General features: G+C 43.2%; 2 protein-coding genes across 2 annotated transcripts in view; one reads left to right on the forward strand and one right to left on the reverse strand.

The window, feature by feature from the left end:
* The window catches only part of LOC311123072 (delphilin-like), a gene marked incomplete at both ends in the record, with an annotated part of 48,135 nt that extends 43,529 nt beyond the window's left edge, over positions 1-4,606 (forward strand). Inside the window, 6 exon segments of the mRNA XM_084158136.1 lie at positions 864-1,019; positions 1,278-1,364; positions 1,927-2,056; positions 2,435-2,553; positions 4,263-4,427; positions 4,535-4,606. Coding sequence (XP_084014262.1) covers positions 864-1,019; positions 1,278-1,364; positions 1,927-2,056; positions 2,435-2,553; positions 4,263-4,427; positions 4,535-4,606 — 729 coding nt within the window.
* A 6,838-nt stretch (positions 4,607-11,444) lies between these two features.
* Positions 11,445-20,120, reverse strand: part of LOC311147923 (rho GTPase-activating protein 17-like) — a 74,157-nt gene continuing 65,481 nt past the window's right edge. The window contains exons 19-20 of the mRNA XM_084184768.1: positions 16,809-17,369; positions 11,445-13,219 (exon numbers count right to left, since the gene is read on the reverse strand). Coding sequence (XP_084040894.1) covers positions 13,068-13,219; positions 16,809-17,369 — 713 coding nt within the window. The 3' untranslated portion in view covers positions 11,445-13,067. The remainder of the gene's footprint in view (positions 13,220-16,808; positions 17,370-20,120) is intronic.

The following is a 20,120-nucleotide window of genomic DNA, read 5'->3' on the forward strand; positions in this document are numbered from 1 at the left end:
GGTACAGGGATTGGACTGCTGAGGACTGGGGTAAAGTCATTTTCTCTGATGAATCCCCTTTCTGATTGTTTGGGGCATCCGGAAAACACCTTGTCCGGAGAAGACAAGGTGAGCGCTACCATCAGTCCTGTGTCATGCCAACAGTAAAGCATCCTGATACCATTCATGTGTGGGGTTGCTTCTCAGCCAAGGGAGTGGGCTCACTCACAATTTTGCCTAAGAACACAGCCATGAATAAAGAATGGTACCAACACATCCTCCGAGAGCAACTTCTCCCAACCATCCAAGAACAGTTTGGTGACGACCAATGCCTTTTCCAGCATGATGTAGCACTTTGCCATAAGGCAAAAGTGATAACTAAGTGGCTCGGGGAACAAAACATCGACATTTTGGGTCCATGGCCAGGAAACTCCCCAGACCTTAATCCCATTGAGAACTTGTGGTCGATCCTCAAGAGGCGGGTGGACAAACAAAAACCCACAAATTCTGACAAACTCCAAGCATTGATTATGCAAGAATGGGCTGGCATCAGTCAGGATGTGGCCCAGAAGTTAATTGACAGCATGCCAGGGCGGATTGCAGAGGTCTTGAAAAAGCAGGATCAACACTGCAAATATTGACTCTGCATAAACTTAATGTAATTGTCAATAAAAGCCATTGCCACTTATGGAATGCTTGTAATTATACTTCAGTATCCCATAGTAACATCTGACAAAAATATCTCATAACACTGAAGCAGTGAACTTTGTGAAGACCAATACTTGTGTCATTCTCAAAACTTTTGACCCCGACTGTACAGTAATATGTTACTTTACTAGCAATAGTGACAGTATTTTTCAAGTTCATAATCTGTGTGTGCCCAGATGCTGATGGTCCCTGAGTATAAGACTCGCCTGCGGAGCCTCCATTTTAAGACGACCCTGCAGGAGAAGACAGAGGAGATGAAGGCTGGATACGAATGGATCTACAGGGCCTCGGTAGAACTCAGAAGCAGCAAGAAACTGGCCAAGATCCTCGAGGTAATAAAACTATTGTAACTCGCTCCCTGAGAGTGGAAAACAGTAGCTTAATGGTTGAGAAATGGCAAACAGCTCTCTTGTTTATTTCATATTATTTATGTTACCCTGCTGTTGTAATCTAAGGTTATTAAAGAAGATGCATTGTGTGTAAAATCATATAGGATAAGATAATATGATACAGACTCCGAGGTATGGATAATGTGGTGATCACGATGTGTTACTGGTAAACTGTTTCTAAACCTCTGTTTCTGTCTACAGTTTGTGCTGGCAATGGGGAATTACCTGAACAATGGTCAACCCAAGACAAACAAAACCACTGGCTTTAAGATCAACTTTCTCACTGAGGTATGAATGGATGTTCATGCTCTAACTGACTGGGCTTTAGCCTCATTTGGATGAATGGATGTTCATGCTCTAACTGACTGGGCTTTAGCCTCATCTGGATGAATGGATGTTCATGCTCTAACTGACTGGGCTTTAGCCTCATCTGGATGAATGGATGTTCATGCTCTAACTGACTGGGCTTTAGCCTCATCTGGATGAATGGATGTTCATGCTCTAACTGACTGGGCTTTAGCCTCATTTGGATGAATGGATGTTCATGCTCTAACTGACTGGGCTTTAGCCTCATCTGGATGAATGGATGTTCATGCTCTAACTGACTGGGCTTTAGCCTCATCTGGATGAATGGATGTTCATGCTCTAACTGACTGGGCTTTAGCCTCATCTGGATGAATGGATGTTCATGCTCTAACTGACTGGGCTTTAGCCTCATCTGGATGAATGGATGTTCATGCTCTAACTGACTGGGCTTTAGCCCCATTTGTCTTTTTAGGATTTGTGTTGTCTTTGCCTTGGTGTTGACGTCTTTCTAATGCCAAATTCTATCTCACCTTCCTTCTTACAGCTCAGCACCACTAAAACAGTGGATGGTAAATCCACCTTCCTCCACATTCTTGCCAAATCGCTATGCCAACACTTCCCAGAACTGCTGAACTTTGCCAGGGACCTCACAACCGTGCCACTCGCAGCCAAAGGTACAGTAAGACAACAACACACAATGCTCTTTACCTGGCTCTGTCCGTCAGCAGAACTCTGAGGTTCACTAGCAGAATGCATTAGTTCCATTTAGTGCATTTCAATATGTACTACAAGTCATGTCCTTATCAGGTTCCTGATAATTCGTTTCCTGATAGTTACTTTTCAATATTGAGATATGCCTTACAGCAGTTATCTCATAAGACTGAAAAACTACAGCATTTATAATGAATGGCATTGACATTAGACACTATGCATTGGATTTGTCTCATATAAGTCATACTGCATGGTTTTCAATTTAACTTTCTCTGCAATGAATCAGGGATGTGTCTCACATGAGTCATACTGCATGGTTTTCTATTGAACTTTCTCTGAAGTGAATCAACGAGTCCTGACAGCTGAGCTGGCTGACCTCCACTCCATCATCAAGGACATCAGGACAGCCTGTCAGAAGATCCCTGCCACGGCCGAGGATCACTTCGCTGCCGTCATGAGTGTATCCTTCCATCAACAACAAGAAAGCCCTTCACAACACATTTCACGCACATAGTAACACACTGTAGTTAGTAATTACACTGTAATAGTCTGCATTGTTGGGAATGGGCTCGTAAGTAAGAATTTCACAGTAAAGTCTACACCTGTTGTATTCAGCGCATTGGGAAAATAAAATTTGATTTGATTTACAGTACCAGTCAAAAGTTTGGACACACCTACTCATTCAAGGGTTTTTCTTTATTTTTACTATTTTCTACATTGTAGAATAATAGTGAAGACATCAAAAACTATAAAATAACACATATGGAATCATGTAGTAACCAAAAAAGGGTTAAACAAATCAAAATATATTTTAGATTTTAGATTATTCAAAGTAGCCACCCTTTGCCTTGATGACAGCTTTGCACACTATTGACATTCTCTCAACCAGCTTCATGAGGAATGCTTTTCCAACAGTCTTGAAGGAGTTCCCACATATGCTGAGCACTTGTTGGCTGCTTTTCCTTCACTCTGCGGTCCAACTCATCCCAAACCATCTCAATTGGGTTGAGGTCGGGTGATTGTGGAGGCCAGGTTATCTGATGCAGCACTCCATCACTCTCCTTCTTGGTCAAATAGCCCTTACACAGCCTGGAGGTTTGTTTTGGGTCATTGTCCTGTTGAAAAACAAATGACAGTCCCACTAAGCGCAAACCAGATTGGTATGGCATAGCGCTGCAGAATGCTGTGGTAGCCATGCTGGTTAAGTGTGCCCTGAATTCTAAATAAATCACTGACAGTGTCACCAGTAATGCACCCCCACACCATCACACCTCCTCCTCCATGCTTCACGTGGAAACCACACATGCAGAGATCATCCGTTCACCTACTCTGCGTCTCACAAAGACACAGCGGTTGGAACCAAAAATCTCAAATTTGAGATGTGTCTGTTACTTTAACTCTGTGAATCATTTATTTGGGCTGCAATCTGAGGTGCAGTTAACTCTAATGAACTTATCCTCTGCAGCAGAGGTAACTTTGGGTCTTCCTTTCCTGTGGGTGTCCTCATGAGAGCCAGTTTCATCATAGCGCTGGATGGTTTTTGTGACTGCACTTGAAGAAACTGAAATTTTCCGTATTGACTGACCTTAATGTCTTAAAGTAATGATGGACTGTCATTTCTCTTTGCTTATTTGAGCTGTTCTTGCCATAATATGGACTTGGTCTTTTACCAATAGGGCTATCTTCTGTATACCACCCCTATCTTGTCACAACACAACTGATTGGCTCAAACACATTAAGAAGGAAAGAAATTCCACAAATTAACTTTTAACAAGGCACACCTGTTAATTGAAATGCATTCCAGTTGACTACCTCATTAAGCTGGTTGAGAGAATACAAAGAGTGTGCAAAGCTGTCATCAAGGCAAAGGGTGGCTACTTTGAAGAATCTCAAATATAAAATATATTTTGATTTGTTTAACACTTTTTTGGTTACTACATGATTCCATATGTGTTATTTCATAGTTTTGATGTCTTCACTATTATTCTACAATGTAGAAAATAGTTTAAAAAATAAAGAAAAAGCCTTGAATGAGTAGGTGTGTCCAAACTTTTGACTTGTACTGTAATTACACCATAACAGTGGTCAGTATGTTACTAGTAAGAATGTGTCACTGTGCTTCGAATGGTCTGACAGTTGACAGTTTGACCCTTGACCCTGGAGATAAAGGGCTTCCTGGAGAACAGTCACCCAGCGGTTCAGTCTCTGGACTCTCTGCAGCTGAGAGCCATGGACGAGTTCACTAAGGTGGCCTCGTACTTTGGAGAGGACAGCAAGGCCACCTCCACTGAGGCCTTCTTCGCCATTTTCGCTGAGTTTACTTCTAAGTTTGAGGTGAGCCAGTAGCCATAATGATGCCCTTGACAGGTCTCTGACCGTACAATTTGACAGCATTCAAATGCATCTGTGACTCATGTACGATGATTGGTTCTGTTTTCCAGAGAGCACTGAATGAGACCCAGGCCACTGAGAACCCCTGCAGCCCCAGAGTGCCCTCTCCCCTGGCCTGGTAGAATGAGACCCAGGCCACTGAGAACCCCTGCAGCCCCAGAGTGCCCTCTCCCCTGGCCTGGTAGAGACTGGATAGCTCCTCTGCTCTCCACAACCAAAGTGCCAAGACAACACAAAGAAACAGTCACAGTTACTGGGACACAAACAACATGATCTTCAACACTACGGAATGCCGTAGGGCCAGGAGTTCTTCCTGACCATGTGATCTGACCAGAAAGAACTCTCAGCCAAAGGGTCCAGAGTTTTTCCTGGTAAGGTCAAGTGGCACTAGAAATTAGTAATGAAGATTAATATGTTTAGATAATATGAGTATATATTTTATATTGGATTGTATTAAATTGAAATTATATTGAAATTGTATCGATAAAGCATAGATGTGCAGGTAACTGACAACATAATGGAAACTGTGATGAGTACTGAGGATACGAAGAGGCAGGACGTAGACGCAGGAATCAACAATGTAAAGGTTTACTTAACACTGAGCAAGAGAACAACAAAGAGCGAGTACACGACAAGACACTAACAATCACACACAACACAACACTGAACAGTCCAGGGCTATATAGGGGTGATGATGAGGTGCAGGTGCACTGGAGGTGATTTGGGTGCATTGGCTTTCCATTCTGGTGTTGCCGAGGTGGTGCGCTCAGACCGGTGGCTCAGTAGACCGGCGAATCAGAACGCCGGAAGGGAGCAACGGGAGGAGACGTGACAGAAACACAGACAAGTGTTTTAATAGGGCGTTGGGCCACCCCAAGCCACCACAACAGCTTCAATGCGCCTTGGCATAACTTCTACAAGTTGTTATAACTACAGTGAGGGGAAAAAAGTATTTGATCCCCTGCTGATTTTGTACGTTTGCCCACTGACAAAGAAATGATCAGTCTATCATTTTAATGGTAGGTTTATTTGAACAGTGAGAGACAGAACAACAACAAAATCCAGAAAAACGCATGTCAAAAAGGTTATAAATTTATTTGCATTTTAATGAGGGAAATAAGTATTTGACCCCCTCTCAATCAGAAAGATTTCTGGCTCCCAGGTGTCTTTTATACAGGTAACGAGCTGAGATTAGGAGCACACTCTTAAAGGGAGTGCTCTTAATCTCAGCTTGTTACCTGTATAAAAGACACCTGTCCACAGAAGCAATCAATCAATCAGATTCCAAACTCTCCACCATGGCCAAGACCAAAGAGCTCTCCAAGGATGTCAGGGACAAGATTGTAGACCTACCCAAGGCTGGAATGGGCTACAAGACCATCGCCAAGCAGCTTGGTGAGAAGGTGACAACAGTTGGTGCGATTATTCGCAAATGGAAGAAACACAAAAGAACTGTCAATCTCCCTCGGCCTGGGGCTCCATGCAAGATCTCACCTCGTGGAGTTGCAATGATCATGAGAATGGTGAAGAATCAGCCCAGAACTACACGGGAGGATCTTGTCAATGATCTCAAGGCAGCTGGGACCATAGCCACCAAGAAAATAATTGGTAACACACTACGCCGTGAAGGACTGAAATCCTGCAGCGCCCGCAAGGTCCCCCTGCTCAAGAAAGCACATATACAGGGCCGTCTGAAGTTTGCCAATGAACATCTGAATGATTCAGAGGAGAACTGGGTGAAAGTGTTGTGGTCAGATGAGACCAAAATGGAGCTCGTTGGCATCAACTCAACTCGCCGTGTTTGGAGGAGGAGGAATGCTGCCTATGACCCCAAGAACACCATCCCCACCATTAAACATGGAGGTGGAAACATTATTCTTTGGGGGTGTTTTTCTGCTAAGGGGACAGGACAACTTCACTGCATCAAAGGGACGATGGACGGGGCCATGTACCGTCAACTCTTGGGTGAGAACCTCCTTCCCTCAGCCAGGGCATTGAAAATGGGTCGTGGATGGGTATTCCACCATGACAATGACCCAAAACACACGGCCAAGGCAACAAAGGAGTGGCTCAAGAAGAAGCACATTAAAGTCCTGGAGTGGCCTAGCCAGTCTCCAGACCTTAATCCCATAGAAAATCTGTGGAGGGAGCTGAAGGTTCGAGTTGCCAAACGTCAGACTCAAAACCTTAATGACTTGGAGAAGATCTGCAAAGAGGAGTGGAACAAAATCCCTCCTGAGATGTGTGCAAACCTGGTGACCAACTACAAGAAACGTCTGACCTCAGTGATTGCCAACAAGGGTTTTGCCACCAAGTACTAAGTCATGTTTTGCAGAGGGGTCAAATACTTATTTCCCTCATTAAAATGCAAATCAATGTATAACATTTTTGCTGACTGTTCAAATAAACCTACCATTAAAATTATAGACTGATCATGTCTTTGTCAGTGGGCAAACGTACAAAATCAGTATATTTGAGGGATGCTACACCATTCTTCCATGAGAAATTCTATAATTTGGTGTTTTGTTAATGAGCAGTGGAAAACGCTGTCTCAGGCGCCGCTCCAGAATCTCCCATAAGTGTTCAATTTGGTTGAAATCTGTTGACTGAGACACACACTCTTTAAATCCCCTATGCACCTTTAAGACCCCTCTTTCAAAGTCACTGAGATCTCTTCTTCTTGCCATGGTAGCCAAAATAATGGGCAACTGGCCATTTCTATACATGACCCTAAGCATGATGGGATGTTAATTGCTTAATTAACTCAGTAACCACACCTGTGTGGAAGCACCTGCTTTTAATATACTTTGTATCCCTCATTTACTCAAGTGTTTCCTTTATTTTGGCAGTTAGCTGTATATGTAAATGACTATGACATTTTAGATGGCTGATAGTCATACGTTATGTTATCTAGAGCTGAGCATTATTTGTACAGATGAACTTGATCTGCAAAGTGCTGTGCAACAGAAACACATAATCACTGCCTCGTAGATTGTGATGATAGAATGCAGTATTAACCTACCAAGAATCATTACATTGGCATGACAAATGTACTGTGAATTATTACTACAAAATTTAGAAGCTTTCTGGTGCCAATGTAATTGCTGTCATCCTAACATTTGGCATTTCAAAACTTGCTCTGGGCAGTGGAAACAACAAAGAATACCACTCTCCTAAGTGTTTTACAGTATGAAGAGCAACATGAAATAAGAGAATACCCACTGGCGCTAATATATGAATAGCTGCTAACTGAAAGACATCAATCCATTTTAGCATTGAGTGGTCCAGGCGGCTCTTGGGGTCACTGTGGTTGTTGCTGATGAACCGTCCATTCCACTGCATTTTTAAAAAATCTTGTTTTAGAACAAATATTCACTGTTTGCTGGTGTTCATTTAAAGCTGTTTTGAAGGTATTTCCTGTGTTTCTACTTTCCCTTCATAATTCATTTTTACATAGACATTTCAGTCCGAGCTGCCATCTTGAAAATACTAATGTATTTATTTACAGACCTGTTGTACCAGGCTTGCAATTTGTCATCATGTTCAAAAAGACACTGCTACACATTTAAATCGTGCCACAAGTGCAGTACAGTTTTATGACAAGCATTTGCATGTTGCTATAGGTGTTGCTTTGTGTTAAAATGATTGTACATCTGGATTTGTTTACTTTTATTGTATTCTCACAAGTTGGGTCTAAAATGTAGGCCTATTATAACTCTAGGTCAATTTAAGTTTACTGTTAATTTATTGAAATGTTCATTTTGTATAGCCTAAGTGTGTTTTTTTTAAATATGTTTTCATTGATATTAATGGAGTACTTTGTATAGTTCTAAAAATATTGACTTTTTATGTTGGCCATATGGTTGCTTCTGGATCAGTTGTACTTGTTTTGGATCTGTAAAAAGACAAATGCTTGACAAATAAACTGCCTGATACCCACGAGCTTCTTTGGAGCTAATGACGAACATGGACCAAATGAAGTGCAGTTTGTCGCGTGGTGATGCAGTTGCCACAGTAACGGGAACATGGCAGTAAATCCTTTGCCATCATCTCTTCCTGGCAGCGTCAATCCGTATTTCAACGCCTACAAAAACTCGCTTTTTACCGATGTCGAAAAACAGAAAACAACCTGCAAAGTAAGGCTGAAGACTTCAATAAATTATCATGTGATAGAAGTTTCCAAACAGGACGCGCGATGGCGCGCTAACATACAGATTTGGGGTCATGATCAGCATCCCTTCAATGAATGAAGGTTTTTAGCAGTGAGCGCGTCTAAACTCAGCTTGTTTCTGTCTCTTGGGTTTGTAGAAACGTTTTATCCATAGACTGGTGTATGTAGCGACGAGAAAGCTAAACGCTGACGATAATCAAAGTGCAATTGCAGGTAAAAAAATAAAAAGGTAAAATCTTAGCCAGAATGTATTTCTAGAGAATGAGTTGCTCACTGTCTGCTTGTCTTCATTCCAGAATACTATGAGCAATTTTTGTCGAAATTCCAGAAAAACACACAGACTGAAAAAGTCACTGGCATACTGCTATTATATCCCAAAAGTATCATTCATTTGATGGAGGTATGTTGAGAATTAACAATTTTACCTCACTTACAGATGTTGGTGTATCACCATTAGTAGCATTATAAATGGCATTTCTTTGGTTTTAGTCCTCTTCAGAAGTTCTCCACATGATTCTGGAAGATCTGAACGAAATGGAGAAAATCCCAAAGTAAGATTTCCTCTGACTCCTCCTCATCGAGGATAGATGGTCCTTGCTTTGTTCTGCTATCTGGACCCCTGTAGCTCAGTTGGTAGAGCATGGCGCTTGCAACGCCAGGGTTGTGGGTTCGTTTCCAACGGGGGGCCAGTATGAAAATGTATGCACTCACTAATTGTAAGTCGCTCTGGATCAGAGTGTCTGCTAAATTATGTAAATGTAATATCTGACTGGATGTTTTTGGCCCAGATGCCCACTGAAGGAGGTGCGTATCCTGGTGGTGTCTCATTGTGTGCTGAGACGTATGTTCCCGTTGTGGGGCTACCGCTTCGTGACGCTGCCCCTCAGCCTCCAGGACCCCAACCCACAGACCCAGCCCGTGGAGACCCTGGTCCCAGACAGCCTGGCCATGATCTACAAGATGTGTGTGTGTCTACTCAAACGCAGGGTAAAGGAGATGCAAACACTGTTGGTGGTGAATGTCTGTACATGCCAATTTTAAGACAAATCCATCCTTTCCTTTGTAAGGTATTTTGATTTGATGCATGTAAGCCCTCTACATGAGAGGAGTGTCACAGGCCTGTTTGTGTTTGTGTGGTTCTATAGAGTAGCTGTTCAGTGTGTGTTGTTCTATAGGGTAGCTGTTCAGTGTGTGTGTTGCTCTATAGGGTAGCTGTTCAGTGTGTGTGTTGTTCTATAGGGTAGCTGTTCAGTGTGTGTGTTGTTCTATAGGATAGCTGTTCAGTGTGTGTGTTGCTCTATAGGGTAGCTGTTCAGTGTGTGTGTTGCTCTATAGAGTAGCTGTTCAGTGTGTGTTGTTCTATAGGGTAGCTGTTCAGTGTGTGTTGTTCTATAGGGTAGCTGTTTAGTGTGTGTGTTGCTCTATAGAGTAGCTGTTGAGTGTGTGTGTTGTTCTATAGGGTAGCTGTTCTGTGTGTGTGTTGTTCTAAAGGGTAGCTGTTCAGTGTGTGTGTTGCTCTATAGAGTAGCTGTTCAGTGTGTGTTGTTCTATAGGGTAGCTGTTCAGTGTGTGTGTTGCTCTATAGAGTAGCTGTTCAGTGTGTGTGTTGTTCTATAGGGTAGCTGTTCAGTGTGTGTGTTGCTCTATAGAGTAGCTGTTCAGTGTGTGTTGTTCTATAGGGTAGCTGTTCAGTGTGTGTGTTGCTCTATAGAGTAGCTGTTCAGTGTGTGTGTTGTTCTATAGGGTAGCTGTTCAGTGTGTGTGTTGTTCTATAGGGTAGCTGTTCAGTGTGTTATGTTGTTCTAAACCATATGAGGTCCGGGGGCTGCCGTTTTTGTTTAGTTTTTTTGTTTGCATTTTATCCCCAATTTCGATCTCGTCTCATCGTTGCAACTCTCCAACGGGCTCGGGAGAGGCGCAGGTCGAGTCATGCGTCCTCAGAAACATGACCCGCCAAAACGCGCTTCTTAACACCGGCCCGCTTAACACAGAAGCCAGCTGCACCAATGTGTCGGAGGAAACACAGCTCAACTGATGACTGAAGTCAGCCTGCAGGTGCCAGGCCCGCCACAAGGAGTCGTAGAGCGTGATGAGCCAAGTAAAGCTGTGTGCTGTTCTATAGGGTAGCTGTTCAGTGTGTGTGTGTGTGTGTGTTGTTCAAATCTATAGGGTAGCTGTTCAGTGTGAGAGTGTGTGTGTTACAGGGTAGCGGTTCAGGCCAGGATGATCAGGAGCAGGCTCTTCTGTTAGAGGAGGATACAGTCATCTACCTCTGTCAGAGTCCTGTGCTGCACTCCCCATCCACCTTCCTACAAACCTACACCAAGCCTACCAACATCCTCATGGACTCCGGTAAATGCTTTGTGTGCGTTTTATCTAGGGCTAGATCCGCGTTATAGCGTGATTGAAATTTAAAGATAATTGCCAATTGAGCAGACATCTGCAGTATTTACCGTGCATGCAGTCTCCTCGAACGCGGGAACATTGCCTTTAAATTTAAATCACGCTATAGCGCAGATCTTCCGCAATCCGGATTGAAAATAGACCTCAGTCGGGAATCAGAATAATTTAAAAACAACTATTTGTCTTTTATTTTAGAAATCGTGTGGCCAACACACCGCAGACTTTACTGGTAGAAGAAATGAAGAAATTATTACTAGACAATCCTCCTCCCATCAGTAACACCAAATAAAACACTTTCTTACTGTATATCTGCATGTATGCGTATGTATGTGATTAAGCCATGACTCACAACCATTTCAACTTTTTCTTCATATACTTTATTTTATTCGGACAGAGAGTATAACCAAGCATTCATTTGACATTGTATTTATTTCTTGTTTAAGCTCAACAGTCTGCATACAAAACTAGCTGAGCTCAAAATGCAGCTTTAACATTTCTAGTTTAATGGCATTTGTTAGTCTTTCAGAGCCTCGAAACAAGGTGCTCTTTCTGCAGAAGGATAAGGCAGCAAGTTAAAGGAGAAGAGAGGGGGGAATCTCAGTAAAACTATATGGATGATGATCGTCTCTCAGTAAGACTACATGGATGATGATCGTCTCTCAGTAAGACTACATGGATGATGATCGTCTCTCAGTAAGACTACATGGATGATGATCGTCTCTGAAAAGCAGTACAATTACTGAACGTGTTCAGGGCAACTGAAGCATCCAGAAATGTGCCCTTTTGTTGGTACCATTCAGGTTCTGTTCTCTAGGAGCACAACCCTGCACTATAGTAAAGGAAAAGCAATACGTATAAAAAATTAATGATATTGAAGCTTTTCTGGTCTAGTGAATCCAACACCACCTCACTACTAGGTTATTACATCGGTTTATGTGTAAAACCCAGCTCCGTGGGAAAGATAGCAGAATGATCTTCCATATAGAAACCTGTTCACTGGAAAGCAAGCGCTTGTGGGGTTTAGACTTGGTTCAATATCAACTGTTGAAGTGATTCCCTAGACAGATGACAAAGTAGCTATAGTATAAGCGCTTAAACCGTCCTTTCCAACATTCACTTATACAGGAAACTGTCACTTCAATGCCCCAACATCAGCGTAAACACAGAAGGTTAGGAAGGCACCTACAAGCCAAGACGTACAGCATATACACAGTCTATAGACCTAATACTGCTACAACGAGTTATGGAACCAGTAAGGCATGATTCAGAAAACTGCATGATTTGTAACTCAAGCCACAGGGAATGCGTTTTTGGAAATAAATACATAGAGCGAAGGATAAAAAGGTCAAAGTGTTTGAGACGACTGGAAACCTGCAGTCACAAGCTACACATTTTTTTTGTTCTGGTTTCTACTTTTACCCACATTTCCTGTGCTTTACATTTACAAATAGTATTCTTCAGTTCTAAGGCCATCATCATAATCAACAACAAAACACCTCACACCAATATCAAAGTCTGTCTGTCCACTGTTAACAAACCCACTCAATACTACCAGTCCCTTCAGGTGCAACATCCCATGCAAATACATACCGTTTCCATTCCAAACTCTCTATTTATTCATCCCAATTTGTTTTTACAAAGCTTTAATCAAGGCTGTTCTGTTCTGTAGTCCCCCTAGGGTGGTCGAGTTGATTGTATATAGTAGTAGCTGTAAAAGGGCTGAGGTGGAGCGGACCAATGGGGTGATGATGGTGGGTAAGTTAGTGTGTGGTGGACACGGAGGTGGAGTTGGCAGAGAACAGCAGAGGTGTGGTGATCTGAGGGGAGCCTGAGGTAGAAGTTACCACTAACCACAGATCTAGGACCAGATCTCCCTACCCCTAGTCGTACAGTTATCCATTAGGGGATGAAACTAATATCTGACCCTGGACCTGTGGTTAGGGTCAACTTCTACCCACACCTGGAGAGGAGATGGAGAGGGGACAGAGAGCCAAGCCCAGTCCTCTTCATTATAGGACGGTACTTTCTGTGTCCAGGTCTGAGTCTTTGGGCTGGGGCACGGGCGTCATGGGGGCCATGGAGGGGGTGGTCACTGGCTGCTGGTCCACAGCAAACTCAGGGACGAAGGCTCGGGTCAACCCTTTGAGAGACAGCACTGGGTCTGGACAGGACAGAGAGAGTGAAATGTTACTGCTCCAGCTGACTGAGGAGTTACTGTTAAGTCTTTAGCTGTAGTAGTTTGTTGAGTGATTGTATCAAATCAGACACTGAATCATACTTTAGCTAAATATCGTGGATTAACAAAGTAAAAGTACTAAGAATTCAATTAATAGAAATTCCTGAAGGGGAAAACTAAATAGTTGATTTTAAAATCATCAAAAAGTGACTTGAAAATATGTGTTCAATGTTAGTACGTTTTGGCAAGCATGGTTGATGTGCATAAAGAGAGACAAGCAAAATGCTAATTCAACCTCCAGTACAGACTGTCACATCCTCAATCTGAAGGACCTGACATCCAAACAGTGACGTCAACCTATGCAATCTACTACCATTATTGAACATTTTCCATTGGCTTCAAGATCAAAAAAAGAAAATAGCAGTGAATCATCAAGTAGCGTTAAGTGCCAGCATTTCAGAGAGGATGCCGAGACCACAGATTTATTTTTGAACAGAGTAATGCTGATGCTATCCACGTTCCATCATAAAGGAATATAAAGCAGCCATTTCACTTTTGAAAACCACATTGCTGCTGTCATCACTATTCTGCATGCACCTTCTAAACACAATCCTGTCCCATGCATACCGGAACACTAAAACCTGATGCGGTTGGGTTGCCACACTAAAACCTGATGCGGTTGGGTTGCCACACTAAAACCGGATGCGGTTGGGTTGCCACACTAAAACCTGATGCGGTTGGGTTGCCACACTAAAACCTGATGCGGTTGGGTTGCCACACTAAAACACCAAGACAAGACAGGCTATAGTAGAGCTGGGAAGATAAACCGAAAACTAAATCGACACCGACCATACCGATCAGTTATCACAGGCATTTTGCTGATATCGTTCATTACGATAAATTGCCTGTACTAGAGAAATTAAGTTTGAAATGAAATACCTTTGCTAATCTGGGTAACTGTTAATGGGCCAATTGATGGCTACAACCGTCAAACTAGTATTAGTAGTTTAAAAAGGATCATATAAAAAAACGGTGGTGCACAATAATGTTTTAAACATATCGTTCTATTTATCGCTATCGCATCAATTCAGGCAATTTATGGCGATATGTATTTTTGTCCATATCACCCAGCTCTAGACCATAGGGATGCAGTACTTTTACCCTAAATGGTCTGATCATACTATAATGATATTCTGATGTTGTTTATTTATGTACAATAGTACAGGCCAAGACAAGGAGGGTGTCCACTTCAGAGTCTTCTAATCAAGATGAACAATGACTTAACAAAATATATTCATTGAAAAAAAAGTACATTTCCAGAGGGAGAGCAAATGCAATTGAAGGGTTTGCAAAAGACATACTGACAGAATCAAATAAAAAAAAGTTAATATTCTGCCAATTCCATGAATCAAATCAGTTTTCAGTTTCTGGTATCCTCTCATAATTTACAGACAAACCAATTAGAGATGTCCTTTGCAAACCCTACATCAAAATGTTACTGACATTTAAATGATTTAATAATGAAGGTTGAAAGTCATGATGATTCATGACCATTGAGAACGATGATAAAACATCTATTGGAAAAGCAGGCACAAGTGGTAGGTTTCTAAAAGTATGTTGTGGTAATGGAGTAATGCAGAAACAGATGACGTGCAGCAGCTGCAGAATACAAGTCCTGACAAACCTCTTTCATAGATGCTCCTTAACCTGTGGACACAGGACTTTTAGAGATAAAACATTGTCAATGTACTTTCAACACTAGAGGAAAATACACAAGTGAGAAGGCAGTACTGAACCAATACTATAAACTGAAAGGGATTGTTGTTATACACTACATGACCAAAGTACGTAGACACCTCCATCGTCAAATATCTCATTCCAAAATCATCTCTTTCCAAAATCATGGGCATTAATAAGGAGTTGGTCCCCCCTTTGCTGCTACAACAGTCTCCTCTCTTCTGGGAAGGCTTTCCACTAGATGTTGGAACATTGCTGCGGGAACTTCCTTCCATTCAACCACAAGTGCATTAGGGAGGTCGGACACTGATGTTGGGCGATTAGGCCTGGCTCGCAGTCAGCCTTCCAATTCATCCCAAAGGTATTCGATGGGGTTGAGGTCAGGGCTCTGTGCAGGCCAGTCAAGTTCTTCCACACCGATCTCGACAAACCATTTCTGTATGGACCTCGCTTTGTGCACGGGGGCATTGTCCTGCTGAAACAGGAAAAAACCTTCTCCAAACTGTCGCCACAAAGTTGGAAGCACAGAATCGTCTATAATGTCATTGTATGCTGTAGCGTTAAGATTTCCCTTCACTGGAACTAAGAGGCCTAGCCCCAACCATGAAAAACAGCCCAATACCATTATTCCTCCTCCACCAAACTTTACAGTTGGCACTATGCATTGGGGCAGGTAGCGTTCTCCTTGCATCCGCCAAACCCAGATTTGTCCGTTGGACTACCAGATGGTGAAGCGTGATTCATCACTCCAGAGAACTCACTTCCACTGCTCCAGAGTCCAATGGCGGCGCGAGCTCTACACCACTCCAGCCAACGCTTAGCATTGCGCATGGTGATCTTAGGCTTGTGTGCGGCTGCTTGGCCATGGAAACCCATTTCATTAAGCTCCCGACGAACAGTTCTGGTGCTGATGTTGCTTCCAGAGGCAGTTTGGAACGTTGTAGTGAGTGTTGCAACTGAGGACAGACGATTATTACGCGATACGGTCCCCTTCTGTGAGCTTGTGTGGCCTACCACTTTGCGGCTGAGCCATTGTTGCTCCTAGACGTTTCCACTTCACAATAAGAGCACTTACAGTTGTCCGGGGCAGCTCTAGCAGGGCAGAAATTTGACTGACTTGTTGGAAAGGTGGCATCCTATGACGGTGCCACATTGAAAGTCACTGAGTTCTTCGGGATGGGCCATTCTACTGCCAATGTTTGTCTATGGAGATTGCATGGCTGTGTGCTCGATTTTATACACCTGTCAGCAACGGTGTGGCTGAAATAGCCGAATCCATTAATTTGAAGGGGTGTCCACATACTTTATACAGTGGGGAGAACAAGTATTTGATACACTGCCGATTTTGCAGGTTTTCCTTCTTACAAAGCATGTAGAGGTCTGTAATTTTTATCATAGGTACACTTCAACTGTGAGAGATGGAATCTAAAACAAAAATCCAGAAAATCACATTGTATGATTTTTAAGTAATTAATTTGCATTTTATTGCATGACATAAGTATTTGATCACCTACCAACCAGTAAGAATTCCGGCTTTCACAGACCTGTTAGTTTTTCTTTAAGAAGCCCTCCTGTTCTCCACTCATTACCTGTATTAACTGCACCTGATTCCGAAGTGTACCTATGATAAAAATTACAGACCTCTACATGCTTTGTAAGTAGGAAAACCTGCAAAATCGGCAGTGTATCAAATACTTGTTCTCCCCACTGTATATATAGTGTGTCAGTTCTATGTCTGTTTTTAGAATTAGTTGTTAATGTCCTTCTGTGACGTGTTGCCAACAACCAAATTAATCTCCCTTCATGGGACAATAAAGCATCACTTGACTGGACTCACCCATGATTTTGTAGGCTGTGCTGCAGATCCCATTGGTATCATTTCCCTGTGTGGGGGGCTGAGGGGGCGGAGGAATGTTGGGCCTGTTTCTTGGTTTGGGGACGGGGCGTGGCCGGGGGAGGGAGCCTGACTGGAAGGGCGAGGTGGAGGCAGGATGTGCACCGGGTATGTCCTGGGGGACGGTGGAGGGTGGAGGTGTGTCAGGCGGGGTGGGGGTGTCTGTAGGAGAGTATTCCTCCCCCGGGTGGTCTCCTGTGGGCTGGCTGAGGGCCCTGGGTTGGGACGGGGGGCTGACCTGTGAGGGTGTGGGGGGCTGTGGGGGTGGGTGGTTGGGGGCCTGGATGGGGGGCTGGTTGTTGGAGTGGCGGCGAGGGGTGGTGGAGGGCTGGGGTGTGGGCAGGGTGGGGGAGGTAGGGGAGTGGCTTGAGGAGGAGAGGGGTCTGGGAGAGGGGCTGAGGGACTGCCCCTGGCCTGAGGAGGGGTGGTGGTTGGTGGGGTTAATGGGCTGGCCTGAAGGGGGGTTGGACGGCTTGGGAGGGGCAGGGGCTAGCTTCTTTGTACCTGTATAGTGGAGAGAGAGGTGGACTTCAGAATATATCTTATGTCTACATATATTTGAAGCTACCTGAAATTGCACGTCTATGTCTAACAGCGGAGAGCTACACTGGGGTGTCAAAAAAACAGTGGGTTTCTAGCTGCTACACTGGACCCGTAAATATAGCCAGCCCGAGCAGAGCCCAAAATACTTTATGTAGTGTTCTTGGGCATGAGGCGTTCAATTCTTAAAAATAGAACCAGCGCCTCTCACGGAACCGCGTTGCTTACACCCAGGTTTCATTCAAATGAATAGGTCTCACACTCTGCAAAAGTTAGGCATCCAGTGTAGCATGCTTTTAAATCTATGTCAAATGTAACACTATAACTACTAGTGCACATTACCTTGTAATAAGAGGCTTACTAATGAAAAAGAACAGAACAGCTTCTTTATTCAAATTTCCTCATGATACCATATACATTACACAGTACCAGTCAAAAGTTTGGACACACCTACTCATTCAAGGGTTTTCTTTATTTGTACTATTTTCTACATTGTAGAATCATAGTGAAGACTATGAAATAACACATATGGAATCATGTAGTAACCAAAAAAGTGTTAAACAAATCAAAATATATTTTATATTTGAGATTCTTCAAAGTAGGTACCCTTTGCCTTGATGACAGCTTTGCACACTCTTCACATTCTCTCAACCAGCTTCATGAGGTAGTCACCTGGAATGCATTTCAATTAACAGTTGTGCCTTGTTAAAAGTACATTTGTGGAATTTATTTCCTTCTTAATGGGTTTGAGACAATCAGTTGTGTTGTGACAAGGTAAGGGTGGTATACTGAAGATAGCCCTTTTTGGTAAAATACCAAGTTCATATTATGGCAAGAACAGCTCAAATAAGCAAAGAGAAATGAGAGTCCATCATTACTTTAAGACATGAAGGTCAGTAAATCCGGAAAATGTCAAGAACTTTTAAAGTTTCTTCAAGTGCAGTCGCAAAAACCATAAAGCGCTGTGATGAAACTGGCTCTCACAAGGATCGCCACAGGAAAGGAAGACCCAGAGTTACCTCTGCTGCAGAGGATAAGTTCATTAGAGTTAACTGCACCTCAGCAGCCCAAATAAATGCTTCACAGAGTTCAAGTAACAGACATCTCAACATCAACTGTTCAGAGGAGACTGCGTTAATCAGGCCTTCATGGTCGAATTGCTGCAAAGAAGCCACTACTAAAGGACACCGATAAGAAGAAGAGACTTGCTTGGGCCAAGAAACACGAGCAATGGACATTAGACCGGTGTAAATATGGCCTTTGGTCTGATGGGTCCAAAGTTGAGATTTTGGGTTCCAACCGCCGTGTCTTTGTGAGACGCAGAGTAGGTGAACGGATGATCTCCGCATGTTCTTTCTTTTTTTTCTTTTTTTTTACCTTTATTTAACCAGGTAAACCAGTTGAGAACAAGTTCTCATTTACAACTGCGACCTGGCCAAGATAAAGCAAAGCAGTGCGATAAAAACAACAACAACACAGAGTTACATATGGGATAAACAAAATGTACAGTCAATAACACAACAGAAAATATATATACAGTGTGTGCAAATGTAGTAAGTTATGGAGGTAAGGCAATAAATAGGCCATAGTGCAAAATAATTACAATGTAGTATTAACACTGGAATGATAGATGTGCAGAAGATGATGTGCAAACAGATACTGGGGTGCAAATTAGCAAAATAAATAACAATTTGGGGATGAGGTAGTTGGGTGGGCTAATCACAGATGGGCTGTGTACAGGTGCAGTGATCGGTAAGCTGCTCTTACAACTTATGCTTAAAGTTAGTGAGGGAGATAAGAGTCTCCAGCTTCAGAGATTTTTGCAGTTCGTTCCAGTCATTGGCAGCAGAGAACTGGAAGGAATGGTGGCCAAAGGAGGTGTTGGCTTTGGGGATGACCAGTGAGATATACTTGCTGGAGCGCATACTACGGGTGGGTATTGCTATGGTGACCAATGAGCTAAGATAAGGCAGGGATTTGCCTAGCAGTAATTTATAGATGAGCTGGAGCCAGTGGGTTTGGCGACGAATATGTAGTGAGGGCCAGCCAACAATAGCGTACAGGTCACAATGGTGGGTAGTATATGGGGCTTTGGTGACAAAACGGATGGCACTGTGATAGACTACATCCAATTTGCTGAGTAGAGTGTTGGAAGCTATTTTGTAAATGACATCGCCGAAGTCAAGGATCAGTAGGATAGTCAGTTTTACGAGGGCATGTTTGGCAGCATGAGTGAAGGAGGCTTTGTTGCGAAATAGGAAGCCGATTCTAGATTTAACTTTGGATTGGAGATGCTTAATGTGAGTCTGGAAGGAGAGTTTATGGTCTAACCAGACACCTAGGTATTTGTAGTTGTCCACATATTCTAGGTCATGGGCAAGTTGCAGCGGAGGGTGCAGAGCTGGTGGTCGGGGTAGGGGTAGCCAGGTGGAAAGAATGGCCAGCCAGAGCAAAATGCTTTATCGGTAGTGACAGTGTTTCCTAGCCTCAGTGCAGTGGGCAGCTGGGAGGAGGTGCTCTTATTCTCCATGGACTTTACAGTGTCCCAAAACTTCCTGTGCTACAGGATGCACATTTCTGTTTGAAAAAGGTAGCCTTCGCTTTCCTAACTGATTGTGTATATTGGTTCCTGACTTCCCTGAAAAGTTGCATATCGCGGGGGCTGTTCGATGCTAATGCAGTACGCCACAGGATGTTTTTGTGCTGGTCAAGGGC

The sequence above is a fragment of the Coregonus lavaretus genome (genome assembly GCF_964263955.1).
Source record: "Coregonus lavaretus genome assembly, chromosome: 1".
Classification (NCBI taxonomy): domain Eukaryota; kingdom Metazoa; phylum Chordata; class Actinopteri; order Salmoniformes; family Salmonidae; genus Coregonus; species Coregonus lavaretus.